We start from the raw sequence: 20,366 nt of genomic DNA, 5'->3' as shown, positions 1-20,366 counted from the left end.
TCTATCACTCGGCTATTACTTCCTGCCGGGTTTCCATCCTCGCTTCACGGATTTTCAGAGAGCAATCTCGTCGAACGACCGTACCACCGCATACCACACACACCGATGTGGATGATGACGGCTGCTGGAGACTAGTTTGCAGCCCAGAACTCGCAGCTAAGACATGTCTGCAGGACTTGTATTTTATCATGCCCATCTTTCTCTATCACTGTAAATCAAATCGTTACTCTGTTCTATATATAACGATGAATTTAATTTATGGACTTTGAATCCCTGGATGAGATTACTTGAATTGTTGATGGAAAGAAAGTTCCAAAAATTGAGTTTTGATTTTTTCAGGTATTGGAAATTGAATTTTTTTATTTTGAAATTAATTTTTATATTTTTAATTTCAAAATTTGTGTCATAAATTAATTTTACAATTTTTAATCTGAAAATTAATTTTTTTTTATTCTTTTAATCCAAACAATTGAGCCAAAATTTAATTTTTGAATTTATAATCCAAAAATTATAATTAAAAATTCAAAATACAATTTTTAATTCAAAATTAAAAAATTTTTAACCCCGTTGAACTCGTACAAGGTAAAAGCTTTACTTTTCCCAGTAGGCTGGCACAGACGAAGGATCTATTGTACACATATTATCCACACAAGCAACCTTTGGAGGTGCTTACACGTACATGTTATACACACCCTTGTGTTGACGGTAGTTCACTTGAGTTGGTTCTAAATTCAATTCTGTTGACCTAGATTAGGGGCTACGTGACAAGACGGCAAGTTGCCTCGTGGTTTCAAGAGCATCTTCCAAGGGACGACGCTGATGATTATGTATAGATAATACATTATTCTACACAATTACACTCTGTACACTAAAGCCATACCTCTACTCTATCCTTCAAAATTAATCACAGCAGAAAGACTACCTCATATTTATTTTATTTTATTTTATTTTATGTATTAAAAATTCCTAACGAATAAATATTAATTCACTGAAATAAATTTTTTTTTCACTGCTCTAGATCAATGAATTTATTATCCGTCAATTCACAGCATGAAATAGTGGCCAGCCAATAATAGAGAAATGGAAAAAGAAAAAATGCGATAAATTAAAATAAAACGCTTTTATTCAAAATTAAAAAAATTCTCACAATTTTTGTTATTATGGTATTATCAATATAAATTTTTACTTTTGTGAAAGAGTTAAAAATATTTTTTTTTATTTTAAAAATTTTTCCTCAAAAAAAATTTACTAAATAATTCATAATTTTATTCAACGTATCAAGCAGAAACAAATTTTGTAGTCTCCAACGCCTTCCCCTTGATTGATTAAATTTTCATGGGATTTAGTCCGATGCCGATTATTATTATTTATTCACCAACTATAACTGGCCAGCGGACGAGCTTGGTGCGAAAAATGAAAGTACTCATATTCATATTATATCTGTAAATATATTTTGAATTTATAAACAGTAGGCAGTTACTAAAAAATTCACTAGAGAGATACGAAATAAATATGTGAGGAAAAATAAAATTTTTTATCCTCTATAAATAATTTTATTTTATAAATAAAAATATTAGGTGTGAAAAAACAATCGATAAAAACAGTGACTGACTAAAAATTTACTCGATAATTTAATTATAAAATAATAAATTAAATTTTAAAATCCATCAAATGATTTTGGTCGCTAAAAATCAATGTTGCGACGTCAAAAAGTTCTCGCTAATTTTTAAACCGCACAACCAATAACGCCATCAAAATAATATATAACTACATGCTTAAAACAGAGTGAAATTTTAGCGAATTCAATCGAGGAATTTAAAATTTTATTCGACTTGGACTGGCATTGCCAGGAAAATTTACAACATTTACCTCTGCTATTAAATTAATTGCATATTCCGACAGTGGGTGTGTAAGTATGTGTGTCGGTCTGTTTTTTGCATTCTTGGTTACAAGAATCAGATCTAAAAAAAACGATTCAGACCTAAAAAGCCCTAGGATGACCTACATAGACATTATTATGACAAGCGCTGTCTTTTCTGTCTTCCAGGGTTGTTAAAATCCGTTTATAAAAGGATTTTTAAGGGAATAATTTTTTTTAAACAAAAAGATTGAATCATAAATGGAAAAAGATAAAATAGAAAATTTTAAATTGAAAGAGTGAAATTAAAAAAGGGAAATTTAACGTCATGAAAGAAAATTTAAAAAAGAAAAGGAAAATAAAAAATTTAAAAATAAAAGACTTAAAAAATTTTTTAAGTATTTATCAATTTAAATATTTTAATAAATAATTGAAAAAAAATTATTTCTAAACGTAATTAACAATTTTAATCACACAAAAGAACGATGTAAAAGACCCTAGTTGTAAAAATTTCCCTCATAAATTTTTTTCAGACAGAAAATAAATAAAAATTTCTGCTCGACAGAAAAAAAAATCCTAAAGCTATTTATGAAAAAAAAAAAAAATATATATATATATATATATATATATATATATATATATATATATATATATATATATATATATATATATATATATATATATATATATATATATATACCGAAGAAGTAAAAATATCAGATAAATATAGAATAACAATGTTAATTCACTGGTTAACGCTCTATTTGGATTCACAGTTGGGTGAGAACAATTTATCTTGGTTGTAACCAGGGTAATAACGACAATTTAGCCTCATCTATCACCACTTGTAGCGCTACCCCTGGGCACCCACGCCTCACCATTTCCTCTTCTCTCTCCTCTTTACAGCCACTTGCCCTCACCCTCAACATTCGCTCCCACTCGAGGTTCCCAATGACACGTGTATTCGCTTTCTACCCCTCACTTTCAAGCTCTGTTCCATTCTTTCTCCTCTCTTTTCTCTCTCGATCCCTCGACACCACTTTCTCTTCTTATCCTCTTTCTCAGGGAGGTAAATTACAGTAATATTTCAGTCTATCACTGCCCTCATCATCCTCCACTTTCCTGCTCACATCAATACTATACTTGTATCGTACGTGTTTTTATTTTTAATGACTACTTTGCGCAAGATTTTCGGATCAGATAACCCGAAAATGATCAACCCGAAAGTTATCAGTTCAAATGACTACTTTCTTTGAAGCTATTTTCCGTCAATAAAATTGTCTATTTATTAAAAAAAATTTACACATATTTTTTTCAAAATTTGTTCCTAATTTTTTAGAAAAATTTTTCTATTAGATAAATTAAATTCTAAGAAACTATCGAAATTATTGTGACTGTTATTCTCACTCATTTTGATCATATTAGATAATTGTAGTAAAAATTTGTAAGACCAAAATCATTTAACATCTCAAATTTTTAGGTACGATATGATAAATATCAAAGTTAAAATTCTTAATTATTATACTTAAAAATTTTTTTATTTTTTTAAATGTCACGGTATGCAAAAAACCATTCGTAGTGTAACAGTGCAAATACTTGAAACACCCTCATTTTATTTCTCAGTCCTTCGCCACCCTTACAAGTTGAGTTGAGTCGAGACGAGACAGTTGAATCGAAGGAGGGTTAGTAACGCCGAGGGTTAAGCACCGCCGTAGCCGTAGACACGTTAGGGTAGGTTTTGAATGAAACCCTTACTGGAGTATCAGCCGTCGTAGGTCGCGGTATCCGCGTTATTTTTTAGCTTTTCTACCTTTTTTATCTTTTCTCCGCTAGGAATTCTCATCGGGGGAAAAAACCCGACCTCAACCTCTACTTTTAGATAGGTCGCAGTAGGTAGAGGTCGAGAATCTCCAAGCCAAATTCACTGAGCAGAGAAAAGACGACCTACATATCTCAGCCTAACTGCAGTCAGACAGGAGAGAAGCTCACACACGGACCTGACAGCTTCTACCGCTCCAGACGACACCTCAATTATTATTGTTATATCATAAATTATATATGAATAACCAAGACGCAGACAATGTTTAGTCAAGGTAGGTAGCAAGCACTTGGCTACTCGACCTAGCAGATAAACTAGACGGGCGTAGGGTAGACATTTAAACTTTAAACTTTCATTTACTTCCAAGTTTATTATGACAGGCTATGGACTTTTCATTTAAAGCCTAAAATTTTTATTTAAATTATTAACTTGTTTAGTTGGATTGACAATTTTTATTTTCTTGGCGCTTTTATTACTGGTAGAAAATAAAAAAAAAATCTTCAAACTATTTTTGGGGCTTACGCGGGAAAAATAAATTTTTTTGAATTATTAAAAAAAAAAAATTAAATGAAAAATTGTGCAAATTTATTGAAAAAATTATACAATTCTACTAAGTGCTATTAAATATAAAAAAATTCTTCTATCAGTGTGATATTGTCAAAATAAAAAAAGAAAAAATTCAAGTTTTGAAATTTATAAAGAAAGTTCTCCTCGTAAATAATTTGTCAATTTAATTTGATCGAAAATCGATGGACACATAAAAAATCTAGTATAAATAAAATGAAGCGAAGAGACAATGCATATTAGGTAATAAAAATTGACGATCAAAAGAGAATCTTGGTCGTTAATTTCCTGAAGATGTCCCCGGATGTATAGTTAAAGTTTTTTTTCAGCCCTGAACTCAGCAGGTTCTTATTTTCCTTTATTTTAAAAAAGTTTATTTCCCTCTTTCGGATTTATTTTATTCTGCATAGATCTCCTTTAACCTCAACACCGGGCTCTTCTCTTTACTTACTTACTTACTTACTACATTGGCTATATAGAGGAACGTTTAAGAGAATTTTACGAGCAAGCATCGGAACGTAACAGGACGAGCCGAGGACAAGAGCAGTTCGATCTCATCCATTTTATACTCCACGCGTTCCGTCGCATAAACGCGACAGCAGTCCTCTTTTCCACTTTAAACCCCGGTCCCGACTCCTCAAACATCCTTTATAAAGTTTATAATCATAACTATAACCTTCTCGATAAAAAATGAATTAAAATAAGAATCCGCACTTCGCGTCGGGGTAAAAAACGTTCGAGGTGACCCAACCTTCGATATTCACCCGGAAGAAGAAGCATTTTTACAGTGTGGCTTCCGCATTTTTCCATTTCTATGCTACACGATGCATCCTTGTTCGTTTAAACAGTCGCGCACCGAAGCTGAAGGAAATAATAGAAAAAAAAAAAAAAAAAAAAAGCTGTACAAAATAAAAATAAAATGTAAAGAATAAAATGAAATAGAATAAAAGAGCATTCAATTATTAAAGTGAAATGGCGAACTGATGAAAAAACTCCGAGACAGACTTACCATTCATTTATTTGTCGTTCATCCAAACACTTTTAATTGCAGTACTTGGCATCACTAACACTCGTCGGATAAAAAACTAAAAATAAATAAAACGATCACATAATATTTAATTCAAAAAGACCAAGTCTTTATTAATAATACTTGTAAGAAAGTATTTAATTATTTCTTATAAACTTTTATCAACTAAATTAAATATATCATTTTATTATTATTTGTTTTTAAATCCGTGTTAAAAATTATTTTTATAAACTTTAAAAAATTCCAAACATTTATTTTATAAATTTAAAATTAATTTAGAAAAAAAAAATCTTAAAAATTTTTTTTTTCCAAGCCTATAAGTACATTGATAAAAAATAATGAGTGAAAAAAAATTAAATAAATATTTCAGCGTAAATATGACGTTAAGTTATGAGAGTCTGACGATAAAAGTCAGCCGAAAAATGTCTAGGCAGACATTTACATGAAGCATTAGTGTCGTTCGTGGAAGGAGCTTTTGGCCTCGATAAAAATTTCGCGCAAAGGCCGACATCCCGAGTAGAAGAGTCTAAGAAGTAAGTAGCTGGCTGGCTGGTCTATATATTTATGCATCTATAAAAAAATAAGTAAGTAAGTAAGTAAGTAAGTAAGTAAGCTCGCAGGGAGGGATAGGCAAGAACCCGAGGTGTGAGTTGTGAGGTGTGAGGTGTGAGCTGGAAAACTGACTTATTCAGAATGCATTTTCCAACGAGGTTTCCCTAAGTGGGTGAGTTATCTCTCCCAGAATTGAGCAAAAGCCAACACGAATTTATTCTCTGGCTCTTTCTTTCAGCTTCCTCAAAGTCATGCTTGATGGTGTGCACAAAACATCTGTCTGTATCAATGCACGATGAAATTCAACATTTTTAAACCAAAATTTCTCATGTCCGCCCTCAGCTTCCGTTTAATAAACCACCCTCGAGGTTTTGCTTTATTCCTCCGACGTTTAACCGCTTCAGAGTCGACATTACAAAATGCAAGCGCTTGCAACTATCAAATGCGAGAATTCAGAGGTCATAAGTAATGCTTACCAAAAATATTAAATAGTAAAAAATTTGTCGTAGAATTTTTTAAGTCTTACATTGTAAAAAAATTTCCGCAATACATTTCATGTATTTTTAATAAAAAAAAACTCTTGAATAAAAAATAAAAAAATAATTTTTATTAATTTAAAAATTACAAAATTTTTTAATTTTTACAAGTAGAATTTTTCGATAAATTAAAAAATTAAAGAAATTAAATTTTTTTTTAAGAAATTTTTTTTAAAAATTAAAAAATTTAATTTTTAAATAAATTTAAAAGTCTTATAAAAGTTAAATTTAATTAACATTAAAATAATTAATTTCTTAAAAATGAAAATTTTTAATTTTTTTATTTTATTAAAAAATGTATTGATACTTTAATTTGCAATCCAATATTTTTAAACTCGAATAGAATTTAAAGAAAATAATAACATAATTTGACTAATGTAATATGATACAGTAATGACAGCATTTATGAGAGCCTGCGGCTAGAGCAAGGTCGGAAAATGAAGAGACGAAACCGGCTAATTACTCATTAGTTAATTCAATCGCAGAGAAGATCTATCAGTACGTCGACGTGTGTTACCGCTGTGCGTCAGGGCAAAGCTGTCCGCATGGTGGTCAAAAATGGACGCGGTTGTACGCCATAGAAGAGAGAAGCTAACGTGAGTTGAGTGAAATGAACACAGCCCCAATAGAACAACATGGAACAGAAGGAACGGTATAAAACAGTGCCGAGGAGAAGTAAAGAGTAGGTGAGCGTTAATGAATTTGGAAAAGGGCCCGCAAACATTTGACTGATTGCCAGTGTAGCCTCCACACTCGGCATGTTCAAATATATGTGTTGCGTTGGAATACGGCTGCTAGACCAGAGTAGAGAGCTCGTCATGGTTTTGTATTTCAACACATTCTCCAATAAATGCATCTATCTATGCTTCCGAAGTATACATACTTCCTATATGGATGGAAAACTCGGTTATGACCTTTCAACTCCACATCACATACCTTGTAGTCCTTTAACGAATCTCATAGATTCATTTTTATTTGGCCTTTTTACTTAAACGCAGTCGTAGAATATTAAATTTTTTTACATCAATATTTATCACTTTGTGGATCCATATATTTTTTATTAGTCAACTGAAGAGTCCATCGAGCGTCGCTTCGCACTCATTTTATCGCACAAAATTTTTTTAATTTCATTATGATTTTTAATACTCATTTTATTTTATTTTAGATTGCAATTTATTATTCTTTAAGGTTTAAAAATAAATAAATAAACAAATTTTTAAAACTTTTAGCAACTTTGATACACTGAGAGAAATCCCAAAATTTTTTTTTAATTTGAACCAAATTTTTCTTAAGTAATGTTTTTCTATGATTTTTTGAAGTTCAAATCTGGAAAATTATCGAATTATTATTTTTATTATTAAATTAAATATTTACAAAAGAAAAAAATAATAAAAATCAATATTATTGACAACTTTATCAAGTAAATAAAAAAAAAAAATTAAATGACTGGTAATAAATATAAAATCAAGAAGGAAAAAAATTATAAAATACTCAAGTCAAGAGAATCACATAATAGTATTGTCAAACTTTTTAAGAAGCTTGTTTTCTCTCTTCTCACTTCACTCTTCTTAATATAACACAGACAAGAGATTGTTATAAAAACTATCAGCAGAGAAGTAAAAATCTAAAGAGTAAATATAACAATAAACAAAATAAAATATCCAATTGATGTGTAAACACAACATACGCTGTATATATAAATGTATAGATTCTATTTAGTTGCAATCGGCAAATACTTTTATCATGTTGACAGTAAATACGTATATATATACGTATTTATTATCTCTTATAGAGTTATACTGTTTTTTCTTATTTACCTGAAACTTGGGCGTGAAGATACTCGGAAGCGGCACAGTACTAGATCAAGAGTTTCAATGTATATAAACAATTTTTACGCATTAAATTTATCCACGATTCATTTATAATAATAAAATTTTTTTAACAGATTTATAATTAATACAATTCCATTTTTATTAGAGTCTTTAGAGCCCGTTTAAAATTATTTCATTTTTGATTTGTTCTGGTAGGTCATTGAACCATTGAAAATCCTGGTATGTAATCGATTTCTCGGCTGTATGATTTATTATTAATTTCGATCGATTTATTGTTTGATAATTATGTTTATCACTTACTTTTAATATTTTATTTTGTAAATAATTCGGTATTAGATTATTTAACATTTTAAAAATAATAACAATAGTGAAAAAAAAAATTCTTAACTGGAATGTAAATTTTCTTGGCTTAAAAAAATATTAAAGAAGATTGAAAATTTTTTAAATGAAGTCAAAGTTTCTTGAAAAATTTTTTTTTGCTCCAAAATAATTTTTGTTTTCCTTAAAATTTTCTTGGCGCAAGAAATTTATTTTTTGTGTGTAAAATCATACGCATGGCTTTATTCTGAAGTCTTTTTAATATATCTAATTGTTTTTGACTATAATAATAATAATAATACAAGTGGTGGATATATCTGTTGAGAGAGCTCAATACTGAAGTGAGATAGTTAAATGTATTTGTGGAATTTGACTGATACCACTATTAAATGATAGACAGAGCTGTTGTGGGTATATTATACATACGGTGCAGTAGAATACAAGGATATACAAGGGATGGAGGAACTCAGTAGGTCTACTTGGTGGTTTGATGCGTCGATGGAATCGCCCGATACAATACCAATGCTAGAGAGAAGAGCTTGCGTGCTTCCAATATACAACTGTACTACTCTACTCTATATAACTACTGTTATGTGTATTGTATAGATTCAGTACTCTGGCAAAAGGTAAACCTATTTCCTCTCTGAATCTCTGTCCTTTTGAGACTTTATCGCTGCGAGAGAAAAACACGGCTTTTCTTTACAAAATCGCTGTTTACTCAACTGACTATTGCAAGCATTTTAAACTTCTTTTACCGATTTTTTTAAAGCTAAAAAATTATATTTTCTTTTCTTTTTTTTAATTAGTTATCAATGATAAGATAAGAAAAATTTATTGGTAACTTAAAGTATTAGATAAATTAAAATTTAGCCACTCGCTATTTTCAATATAAATATTTTTTATTTACTTAATTTAAATAACTACTCTATTGCTTGAAGCTTAAATAAAATTTTTTTTTTCAGACTTATATCTCAGGTACTTAAGTTATTTATAAATTTATTTTTGTTTTAATCGGCTTGGAGGATTTATAAGAAGCCGATAAAATTCAAAGAGAATAACGTTGACAAATAAATTCACTGTTTTTTTTTAATTATTTTTTGTTTTAAGTCTAACAAAAAATAAAAATATTAAATTCTGCAAATTTTTAGTCGATTTTAAAGCAAAGCTTTCTAGTCTTTGAACATCGAGGACTAAATCTGTAAAAATGTAATATAAATTCTTCAAATGTCATAAAAAAGAGCGTGAATTTTTTACTCGATCGTTGATTTATTATTTTATTATATTATTAAATATTAAATATTTAGATTTTTAAATTCTTTAGTACGCGTGCACCCGAAATAACTTAAGAGAGAATATTGAATGCAAATAAATTTATCCGTGAAAAGATAAATCTGGTTAGATATTGCCAAGATTTTCCTGAGTAATGCGTTAGTCTATTGAACGATAAGAAATTTAAAGGGGAGACGAGCTTGCGAGTATGTGGAAAGCGTATGCATATTGGTTCAAGGCATAGTATCTCTATCTCTATATCATACATATATGTAGAGATGTAGATGTAGATTTTAAGGTGTATACACGGTTAACACTGTCAAGGATTACCCTGTAAATTGTGTTGGACGTATTGTCAAGCTACACTGCGACATTGCTCGTGGGCTTGGTTTGAATTACTATTCGCAAACTACTTGCTTTGTTATTATACATGCATTCATATTATCAATGACATAAGGTCGTACGGTAAAATTATATGTATACACCTCGCTTTATCACTCTATCGTGTTCAATTCAAAATTGTTACAAAAGCATCAAATTCAGCCCTGGTAATTTTATTTCGCTTTTTTCATCCCAAAAATCAATTATATCTACCAACAAATTCAATAATAAAATTCTACTCGACTGTGCGTAGTATTTTTTTTTTTTATAGATATTTTGTGATCCAAAATCTTCATTCGGTAATTCAAAAATTAATTTTTTTACATTGTACGATCAAGGATTAAAAGTACTTACAATTAATTATAATTAAAATATTTAATTGAAATTAATTTATTAAAAATTAAAATGATTTATAACAAATTTAATTAATTAGTAAAGAATTATTTGTTACATAAAGAAAACTTGTTAAAAAAATTTCAATTATTAAAATTATATATTTAGTTCAATTTGATAACACTTAAACTTATAAATTTTTAAGAATTAAAAATATTAAAAATATTGTTTATAAAAAAAAGTTTACTTGAACCAAGAAAATTTTTTTCAACAGAAAAATTTTCAAAAATAATTTCCACACCTCAAAAAATTTCCCTTTGGTATAAAATAAATTTTTTTCCAGCGTGCATAAACAAAAAAAAGTTTGAAATTACACTTGTAACTCTCAATGAAGCGTAACAAAACAATAACTTACCCGTACGGAAAAAAATAATCAGCATAAAGTTTCCCACGTGTCATTCTCTGTATAATCGTAGTACGTGGGGGATGTATACAAGTAGAACGCGCCCCGTTGCACAACGTGGGGTGTTGCGACGAATCGGTTGCAAGTTCTGCCGTTGATGCCAGTGTAGTCTGCAGGAACATCAACAGCAGACCCCGCGCTGTGCAACACCGCCCCCGGGAAAGCGCGTAGGTGGTGGTGATGATGATGATGGTACCGTTGGTGCTGTTGCTGGTGCCGGTGCTGGTCTAGTACACTAGTAGTCGGTGGTGGTGGTGGTGGTGGTGGTCTTTACCACCTTCCCCCTTGGCTGGCTCTTTAAAGTAAGCCCGGAGCCGGTGGAAGTGGAAGTCGCGATAATAGTGGGGCCGGCACGAGAATAGAGGATCGAGGCTACCACCGACAACCACAGCGGCAAGGGTGTGGAACAGAACGCACTCTCTGGCTCTGGTAGTGATGCTTTGGTGCTTCCAACTGGTTTTCCATTGCATCGTTCCAGTTATCCTCCGTCCTCATCCTCAAATTCGGTCAACTCTCTCGACTCTTTCCTGCTTCCCATTTCCCATTTCCTGGTGGTGGTGTCCTCTCTGCTCCAGGAGGAGTAAGAGGAGGAGGAGGAGGAGGAGAGCCAGTACCCATCGCACAGATAAGAGTAGGGAGCACAAACCCAGTCGCTGTCGGTGGTAGTGCATAAAATAGCATTGAAGGCACCAAGAGGGCGCAATTGTCCGACCGGTGCATAATCGCTCTGAGGAAATCGGAGGGCGCCGCCGCAAGGGGTCCCGACCCAGTGGAGGTGGTCGACATAAAATCTCGCGCACATGCATCATCCACTCATTGGGGAGGATGTACTCGCTCTGTGTACTGCTGCGTACTAATATTAGAGTTATCACCACCACACTCGTTGACGACAAACACCCTCGTACTATCGCACTTAGTTGAATCCTTCCTCAGTCGCGGCCCGCGAACCACCGCGATCACTGCTCCGAGTGCATTTCTCTTATTCAGTGGTTATTATTTTACTACAGACACTTTTTTTATTATTGTATTTTTTTTTTTTTTTTCTTTGACAATGTACTTTCTTGAGTGATCGGTGGACTTTTAGAAGCTTTAAGCTCTCAATCGTGGACTCTAGTGAACGTTTTGATATTGTCAATAAAAATATATTTATTCATCAATTCATCAACAAGACTTAAGCAGACTGGCTCCTGAAGACATCTAATCTGGTCATCAGAAAACTCTCGGCCCAATCTTCGGGCCACCAAGATTTTCATGTTCACTAATTTTTATAAATCAGGTAACAACCAGGCCGATGCATGTGGCTCGGTTTTTTTTATTAAACTATTTTTTATTCCACTGGATTGTTTGAAAAGTAACTTTTTTTTTCTTTTTCTTTAAAGAAAAATTCACCATGAAGATATTTAAACGGTTGTTTGCTGTAAAAAAAAATCGAAATTTTTTTTATTTTTTTGTTTTACTGAACGGTGAAAGCTGTAACGGTTATCGATAATGTCAAAGGATTTGCCTTTTTATACTTTATTTTTACGTTCGACAGAGCTTTTGTACTTGTACTTTCAGTCAATAACTTGAGAAATAAAAAGTATAAAATAAAACTATATAGTTACTAAAATAATAACAATAGAGATGTTCCTATTAATAATAAATAAAAAAAATAAAAATAAAAATAAAAGTCAACAACTGAAGATCAACCTGAAGACATCCTGAAGATTTAACGATATGTATTGAATTTGGTAGCATTTATCAGCTGTAAGCCGGAAGTTATTTCTATCGATTACCGCTGAATGCGCAGCTTTCCCACTGCACTTAAAAATCAACGGTCAAGGTCGGATCCACGTGTCCTAGATCCAATTGAAAACCCCCAAAACCATTAATTAATAAATAAAATATAAATATATATTTTCTCTCAGGATAAAATTATTAAAATGCCAAAAATTCGCAAGATTTTTAAGATAAATTTTGATAATAAAAAAAAAAGCGCGGTATCGCAATTAAAATCCCGGGTAAAAATTCCGGAATTTATAATCTCTTTGTGGTTTTAAATAAAAATCGATCAAGCCCTTTTTTATCCGGTATTATATTTTTATAAAACAATCTATCAAAGAAAACAGAGTGACAAAAATAGCAATACCACGGTTAATTTACTCAGTGCTTTGAACTGACCAATTAACTATTTTTCCATTATTTTTTGCGGCAAAGACAATCACTTGAATCAATACTCACTAAATAAAGTATCGTAACGATTAACAAAAAAAAAAAAAAAAAAAAATAAATAAATAAAAAGGTTCCGATCAAAAGCTTTGTAAAATCTCAACTCAGTGAACAGATTTGTATCCATAAACACAGAATTATCCAGGCAACATAACAACACATAAACGAATCAAGTATCGGGTGCAAGTGCTAGAGACTAAAATTAATTTTGTCGAGAACAAACCGATCATGTTCGCTAATTATCATTTGTTAATGTTCAACCAAGCGAGTACTTTAGGTCTCTGTGCATTGAACCAATTGTATCTGTTAATCCTCACATTAAATCTCTCACCCTCTTCGCTCGGGCTCTTTCCACTTCTCCCGTTCTCACCCTCTATCAAAACCGGATACTCTCAATAATACCTCCCTTCTGTGTTCTCTCCAGCATACACATATGATTTGATACGATATGATATGATACCAGCCAAGCTCTTTAAACTCTACATATGATATACATACTTGTACTCACTAGCTATATATTCCATCGCAAACTCAGTATTAAACACTCGAGGCATCATTCCTCGGAAAATTTCAAACATTGAATAACGTTTGATTGCCAGCGATCATACATCAACATTTATGTTCAGTTGCTTCAACTTTATTACATTCTCTGATTTATGTGCTAATTTAAATAGGGTAGTCTATGTACTCACTCGCTTTTATACATACATATTTGTTCATAACTCTTTTGTATAAAAAAAAAAAAGAAAAATAAAAAAAAAATAGTGATAATAATCTCTAAAACCAAAACCCATTCATCCATTGTCGCAAAATTCAATTTAACGTTCTATTTTATCACTCTAGTTTTTATTGAACCCTTTATTATATTTTAATATCATTTTATTTCATGTCATACATCATCTTTGATTAAAATATCGCATCACACATAAAATAATTAATCGGTTACTAAATTTATCGCCGCATTGATGTATGCCTCGTCGGATTTATAAATAATTATTGACCGGCGCGGTTTTATCAATGCTTTTGTTCTATTGATTTGCTTATAGCGATGAGTATCATGTTATTGTTATTGTTGTTGTTGTTGTTTTTTAAGCTTTAACATTCAAATTTTTTAAAATTTTTGACTAAAAAATTATTTATTCATCCTGTCGTCGGTATTATTATGATAACGAGCAATTACTTACGCAGGATTTTTCAATATAAATTTTGCTTATTTTATTTTATTTAAATGCCTGCCTTGATCATGAAAATTGGTTGTTTTTTTTTAATTTTACGTTAATCTGGAACCTGTAAGAGAGAAAATATATGTTAATTAGATAAATTGGTAATTGTAATTAGTAATTATTGAGTGAGCGGCAATTCAATATAATTACATTTGTTTAAACTAGTTTACAAGGCTTTGCTTCGTTTTAAATAACGACACATAAATGTTGATGATATATTGAAAATGTCGCTTATAGAGGCCATATGAATTAGTTAATTGATCGATAGGGATAAATAAGTATTAAACGTTTTGAGGTTGTTTTATAATTTATACGCGGTAGCATTTTCTCGGATAAAGATTTTACTTGTTATTATTAAAAATAAAAAAAAATTACGGAAATTAAAATATTTTTTTTTATTCTTATCGTTAAAAGAAGATATTTGCTTAAGATCTCATGATTTTTCTTTTTATTGTAGCTTAAAAAATTTGTTTAAAGTCAAAAAATGCAACTTTTTCAGAAGAAACTTAAATTTACCGTAAAAAAAACATTTATTATATTTAAAATAAATTTTTATTTGTTGCAATTCATTTAAAAAATACAAATTTTTTCGAAATAAAATTTTAAAAGTCGAAAAAAAAATTAATAAATTACAATTTAATTAGTCATGTTAAATTTTTAGACTTTAAAATTATAAAAAATTTTTAATTAATGATGTAAATTTTATTTCAATTGTTTTAATAGAAAAAATGAATTATGTTTTACTTAAAAATTAAATTATAATAAAAAACAGTTTAATTTGTATTAAAATATTTGACAAAATTAAATTACACATGAATTTAAAAAAATTGTATTGAATTTTGAAAAAAATGAATAAAAATTTCAAAGAATTGAATAAAAATTAAAGAAAAAATAAAAATCCATTGAAAAAATACAGTTTAAATTAATTAAAAGCTTTTGAAATTTAATGCTTGTTATTATTTGTAGAAAATTAGCTAAGCTTGAATTTAATTAAGCTGTTTGATAAACTGGAAATAAATTAACGATTAAACTAAAAACAAATTTAAAACCTTTCAACTTGAAAGACAAAAAAAAAATCTTACGCTCGTTAAATGTTTTACAAAACTTTAGAAGTAAATAAAAAATTTTTTATAAAAAAATTACTTGAGTAATTTCAAATCTTTAATGTAAATTTATTTACATAAATAAAATTAAAAAAGTGTAATTAGTTAATTGTATTAAATTGTCGCTAAAATAAAAAAAAATTATTTTAGAGTTAAAACAGTGAAAAATGTTTGAAAATTGGGACTTTAAGCCTCCATAAAGATGGAATTAATAATAACAATTGATTATTATTGCTGTAAAAAATTATTATTGCTGTACGAAGAGGAAAAGACAGGGAAAAGTAGCCAGAGAAAAGCACAACAACAGTCTGAGTAAAAAAAATCGATAGTTGTGACTGGGCACGTGGCGTTTGAACTTCCCGCGTAAATTCGCCGGCGAACCAGAAGCTAGCGATTGATAGTAGGGCCACTACACAGAACCTAAATCCTCAGAGTAATATTTCCATCAATCGGTGTATATAGATATACAACAGTAACACTAGACTGTACAAAATGATACAGTGAAAGTAAACGAGTAGTTGATCATTACCGCCATAACTCGCGACGGCAGATGCACGAAGGTCAGGACGTATTTTAAAAATAAGGCCGTAGGCACTGTGTGGCATTACATTATTATTGTATTGGTGGTATGGCAGCAGTGGACGTTTAAGGGTCGTGTGGCGTTGTTGTAATGGCAAAAAGTTTGCAAAAGGTGAGTAGTCTACGTCCATAACATTTCATTATTTTTCACAAAATAATTACGCCCATCCTAAAAAAACTATTTATCACCCTCCAGATATCCAGATCTCACGCGACAGTTACCTGGAACAAAAAAATAACCTCCGTAAATAAATAAATCGTAATATATTAAATAAAATAAAATAAAACAGCAGCATCGAGTCGAGGAAAAAAAAAAATAAAAAATAAAATCTCCAGTTGCCGTAATTGTGTCTCGTGTTCTTCACAATGGCGCCTAAGCATCGCGAATATTGACATTCTCAAAAACATTAGTTTTTTTTTTTTAACTTTTTACAGTTATTTTAATCGTCCATCTCCAGGTACATATTTATAATAAATATTTTTTTTTAATATCAGATAATCGTGTCCATGTTAAGGATATCTGTTACGGCCTTTAAATAATCGACGTAGGTTATGCGAATAGATGTTTTTAAATAGAATAGTAGTGTCTCGTGAACCCTGAAGGGTTTTACAGTTATACTGCAATGTGGCACATTTGCAGAAGCGTAGAGAACGTTGTGTTGGTCTAGGTGTCGTGTGATAGTCTAACTAAATACTCTACAGCTGGATCATTTGTGTTTTAAATAAAAATTATTATTATTTTTTTTTTTTATTTTTTTCATTTGTGATCAAAATATTAAATTAATAAAAAATAGTTATTTAAATTTAAAAAAAAAAAAAAAAAAGAATAAAATAATTAAAATTCAAGTGAAGTTTAACGCGGATGCAGATATATATGTATGATTGAATATATAAATATAAATATATATCTGTCTATATATAAGTACTTACATGTATGTATATGGATATGTAGATATATGTGCATATATATATATATATATATATATATATATATATATATATATATATATATATATATATATATATATATATATATATATATATATATGTATATAAATAAGTAAAGTGTTTATTTTATTATTAGCAAGTGCTGAGTTGATTTGGTTGTAGGGTCGGGATTGGAGATAGACAAGATGGACCAGCAGTATTGCCTACGGTGGAACAATCATCCAGCGAATTTAACGGACGTATTAAGTTCTCTGTTGGCTCGAGAAGCTCTATGTGATGTTACATTAGCGTGTGTTGGTGAAACGTTCAAGGCACATCAGACAATACTTTCGGCATGTAGCCCGTACTTTGAAAATATATTCCTGCAAAACACCCATCCGCACCCGATAATATTCCTCAAGGATGTCAACGACACGGAGATGAAAGCCCTTCTGCATTTTATGTACAAGGGCGAAGTTAATGTTAGTCAGCATCTGCTGCCCATGTTCCTTAAAACGGCAGAGGCGTTACAAATACGTGGACTCACTGATAATAGTGTAAATAATAAGAACAACGACGACAAAAGCTCGTCCCCAGAGCCCGACCAGACGCAGACAAGCGCTAGGCATGCCGACTCACCTAACCTACAACCACATCCTGAGAAGAGGAAAAGAAAAGTATCGGGAACTAATTATGATGTCTCGATGACTGGTGGACCTCCTAGTGAACGTTTCTTATCTGATTCTCAGGTAATTATTTTATTTTAGACATGATACTAAAGTCTCCAGACATTTGACAATTTAAAAAAAAAAAAATTATCATTTTTATAAAGTTTTTCACTTTAAAATTTTTCATAGTAATTTAATTGTTATAAAAATTAAAAAAAAAATTTTAACAATGTCTATTAACTTCAGTATCATCTATTTATACTCCAAATTAAAAATAAAAAATTTTAACTGTCAGGTGAAATTTTTTTTTTTTTTTAACTCTTTAATGAAATTTATTACATAATTCAATTAATGTCTATTTAAATATCAATGAATTATTTTAAATTATTATTATTATTATTATTATTATTATTATTATTATTATTACCATGAAATGAATTTTTTGTCGTTTTATTATTGCAAGTGTCATTAAATTAATTTATGACAAAAGCTCAATTTAATAAATTACTTTCTGGCTAATTATTGTTAAAAATAACCAAGGGCGTTATTAAATCAAGCCTAAAAAAATATTATACTTGAGTGTAATCAGTGAGACAAGTAATTATTATTTAAGTACTAAAATCATTAAAAAAAAAAATACCGTCAAGTACGCAGTATTTCTTCCGTAACAGATAAACAATTGAAAATAAATTTAAAACTCAATACAGGTGTGAAATGTTTTCCATGAATAAAATTAAAAATTGAATGGTACTAATAATAATAATAATAGTAATAATAAAATAACTAAAAAATTAATAATGACGCACCAAGTTAGTACACTTGATACCGCTTATAAGACGGCATTAATTGCAGTATAATTATTTAAAATATCATATTTTATTTATAATCTCTAAAACCCTATAACACATCTGTTATTTAATTAGTCTCATCACAAGATAATTAATCTTTTTACACGTTATTATATTGTGTTCTCATTAAATTTTCTCAACAGTAATTAGTTAAATAGAAAAAAAAAAAAAAAAAAAAGCTAGAGTTTTAATTACACATATTGAAAGTATTTTTTAATTTTTTAATTTAGAGTTTTAAAATGATAAATAATATTCGTATTTTATTAGATTAAAGATAGCCAGAATTTGACGATGTCCTTATGAACCGAAAACTTTCTCCAGGTCCTAGGTATTTTATTTGACCTAGATCTCAGCTAGGATACTTTGTATGTTGAGTCACATGGTTATTTTAAAAAAGTCTTAAGCCTTTTTTTTAGATTTTTAAAACGTGGGTCCCTTTCTCTGGCAAATATTTAGCACAGGAGTATAGAAGCTAAATTTCTTCTCTCTCGCTCCTTTAGATTTTGCGTGAATGCCGCACTTGTATACAGGATAATTATTTTTATTCCGGTATATATCAAGTTGTAATACTTGGTGTCCTTGAAAAAATAGCGAGACAATGTTACTATACTCTACTCTTCATCATTCATGCATACACACACGTATATTTATTTTATATTGTCTAGCTTTTCCGGAATCGTATCTACTATTTTAATTTTTTCTTTTTTTTTTTCGTTAAAAAACTCAATTCAACAAAAGAAAAATGAAAAAAATACAATAATTTTTTTACTTACTATTTTTTACAAAGTATTAAACGTACGTATGATATATGTGTATATTTGATTACTCAGCTTTTCAAATAATCATTTAATACGTCCTTGTAAATGGGACCAAGTTATTTTTTTATCATAAATTTTTTTTACCAGCTGTAACTGTCCTTAAATATTTTATTTTAAATACATTTATACTGCTCTAGTTATTTTACTACAACTTTTTACTTCAATTATAAATTAATCATTTTTAAAATATCTATTGATTTATTTCTTCTTAGTTTAATAATTAAAATCAATTTTAAAAAATATTTCTTCTCTTTTATTGAAATAAAAAATAATTTTACATAAATTAAAATTTAAAAATGAAAAATAAAAAATTTAACTACATATATTAATTCAAAAAATTTGAATATTAAATTTCTACACTATCAAAAAAAAAAAATAATACTCTATTTTACATATAAAAAAAAAAGATTCTGATTTTAATAAGCTGAAAAAAATTTTATAAAATTTAAAATAAATATAATTTTGAATGATAACTCAGTACTGAAAAAATATCAGTAATAAAATACTCGTACTTATTTAGTAATATAAAAAAAAAAAAAAAAAAAAAAAAATTAAAAAAACCACATTAACTAACGATAAATGTTATCTTTATTATTTGCAGGCATCGTCTCAATGTAGTTACAAATCAAGTCCTACAGTGATTCCAAAGTCAAACAATACACTGGGCGGTGATTTAGAAGATGGAGGCCGAGCAATATCACCGTCATCTCAGGTGCAAACAACAATCAAGCAGGAGCTCGATCACCACATGCCTGACTTCCACGACAACATTTCTCTACCCGTGAGTGCTAATCCAGCTCTTACGTTATCTCTTAACATTTTCAATCTTTTCTTTTTCCGACAGCTTGTTAATTTAAATTATTCTGCGCATGCTGTTTTCCTCATTCTTATTCTCATTCCCATTTTTATCCTTACTATTATTATTACCATCATTATTGTTATTAATAAAGTCTTGCAAGTGCTACCGTACTCGCTAGGTTTGCTAATAAAATACTCGTCAATAAAAAAAAAATAATATAAATGTTAAACTCAGTCATCGA

At 29.7% G+C, this 20,366-nt stretch overlaps 1 protein-coding gene and 1 long non-coding RNA gene across 13 annotated transcripts in view; one reads left to right on the top strand and one right to left on the bottom strand.

Moving 5' to 3' along the window:
- Nucleotides 1-14,243: 14,243 nt before the first annotated feature.
- Nucleotides 14,244-16,052, bottom strand: LOC141524517 (uncharacterized). Its single transcript, XR_012478718.1, has 3 exons — nucleotides 16,016-16,052; nucleotides 14,345-14,447; nucleotides 14,244-14,253 (listed from the first exon to the last, which is right to left on the bottom strand). It is a non-coding gene; the product is annotated as an uncharacterized LOC141524517 (long non-coding RNA).
- Nucleotides 16,026-20,366, top strand: part of LOC141524516 (uncharacterized) — a 27,808-nt gene continuing 23,467 nt past the window's right edge. For 2 of the 12 annotated variants that reach the window (XM_074238463.1, XM_074238462.1), the window contains exons 1-3: nucleotides 16,036-16,177; nucleotides 17,176-17,741; nucleotides 19,928-20,107. In XM_074238463.1, the coding sequence (XP_074094564.1) occupies nucleotides 17,199-17,741; nucleotides 19,928-20,107 (723 nt within the window). In that variant the 5' untranslated portion in view covers nucleotides 16,036-16,177; nucleotides 17,176-17,198. Of the gene's footprint in view, nucleotides 16,178-16,261; nucleotides 16,524-16,554; nucleotides 16,998-17,149; nucleotides 17,742-19,927; nucleotides 20,108-20,366 lie in introns of those variants that run through there. The other 10 variants (XM_074238466.1, XM_074238465.1, XM_074238457.1 and 7 more) reach the window with 9 other exon arrangements.

This window comes from Cotesia typhae, unplaced genomic scaffold (genome assembly GCF_013202065.1).
Source record: "Cotesia typhae breed Kobodo isofemale line unplaced genomic scaffold, CoteBio_Ctyphae contig_22, whole genome shotgun sequence".
In the NCBI taxonomy this organism is placed as follows: domain Eukaryota; kingdom Metazoa; phylum Arthropoda; class Insecta; order Hymenoptera; family Braconidae; genus Cotesia; species Cotesia typhae.
The sequence above is the reverse complement of the archived record's forward strand: the minus strand, read 5'-3'. Positions and strand labels throughout refer to the sequence as shown.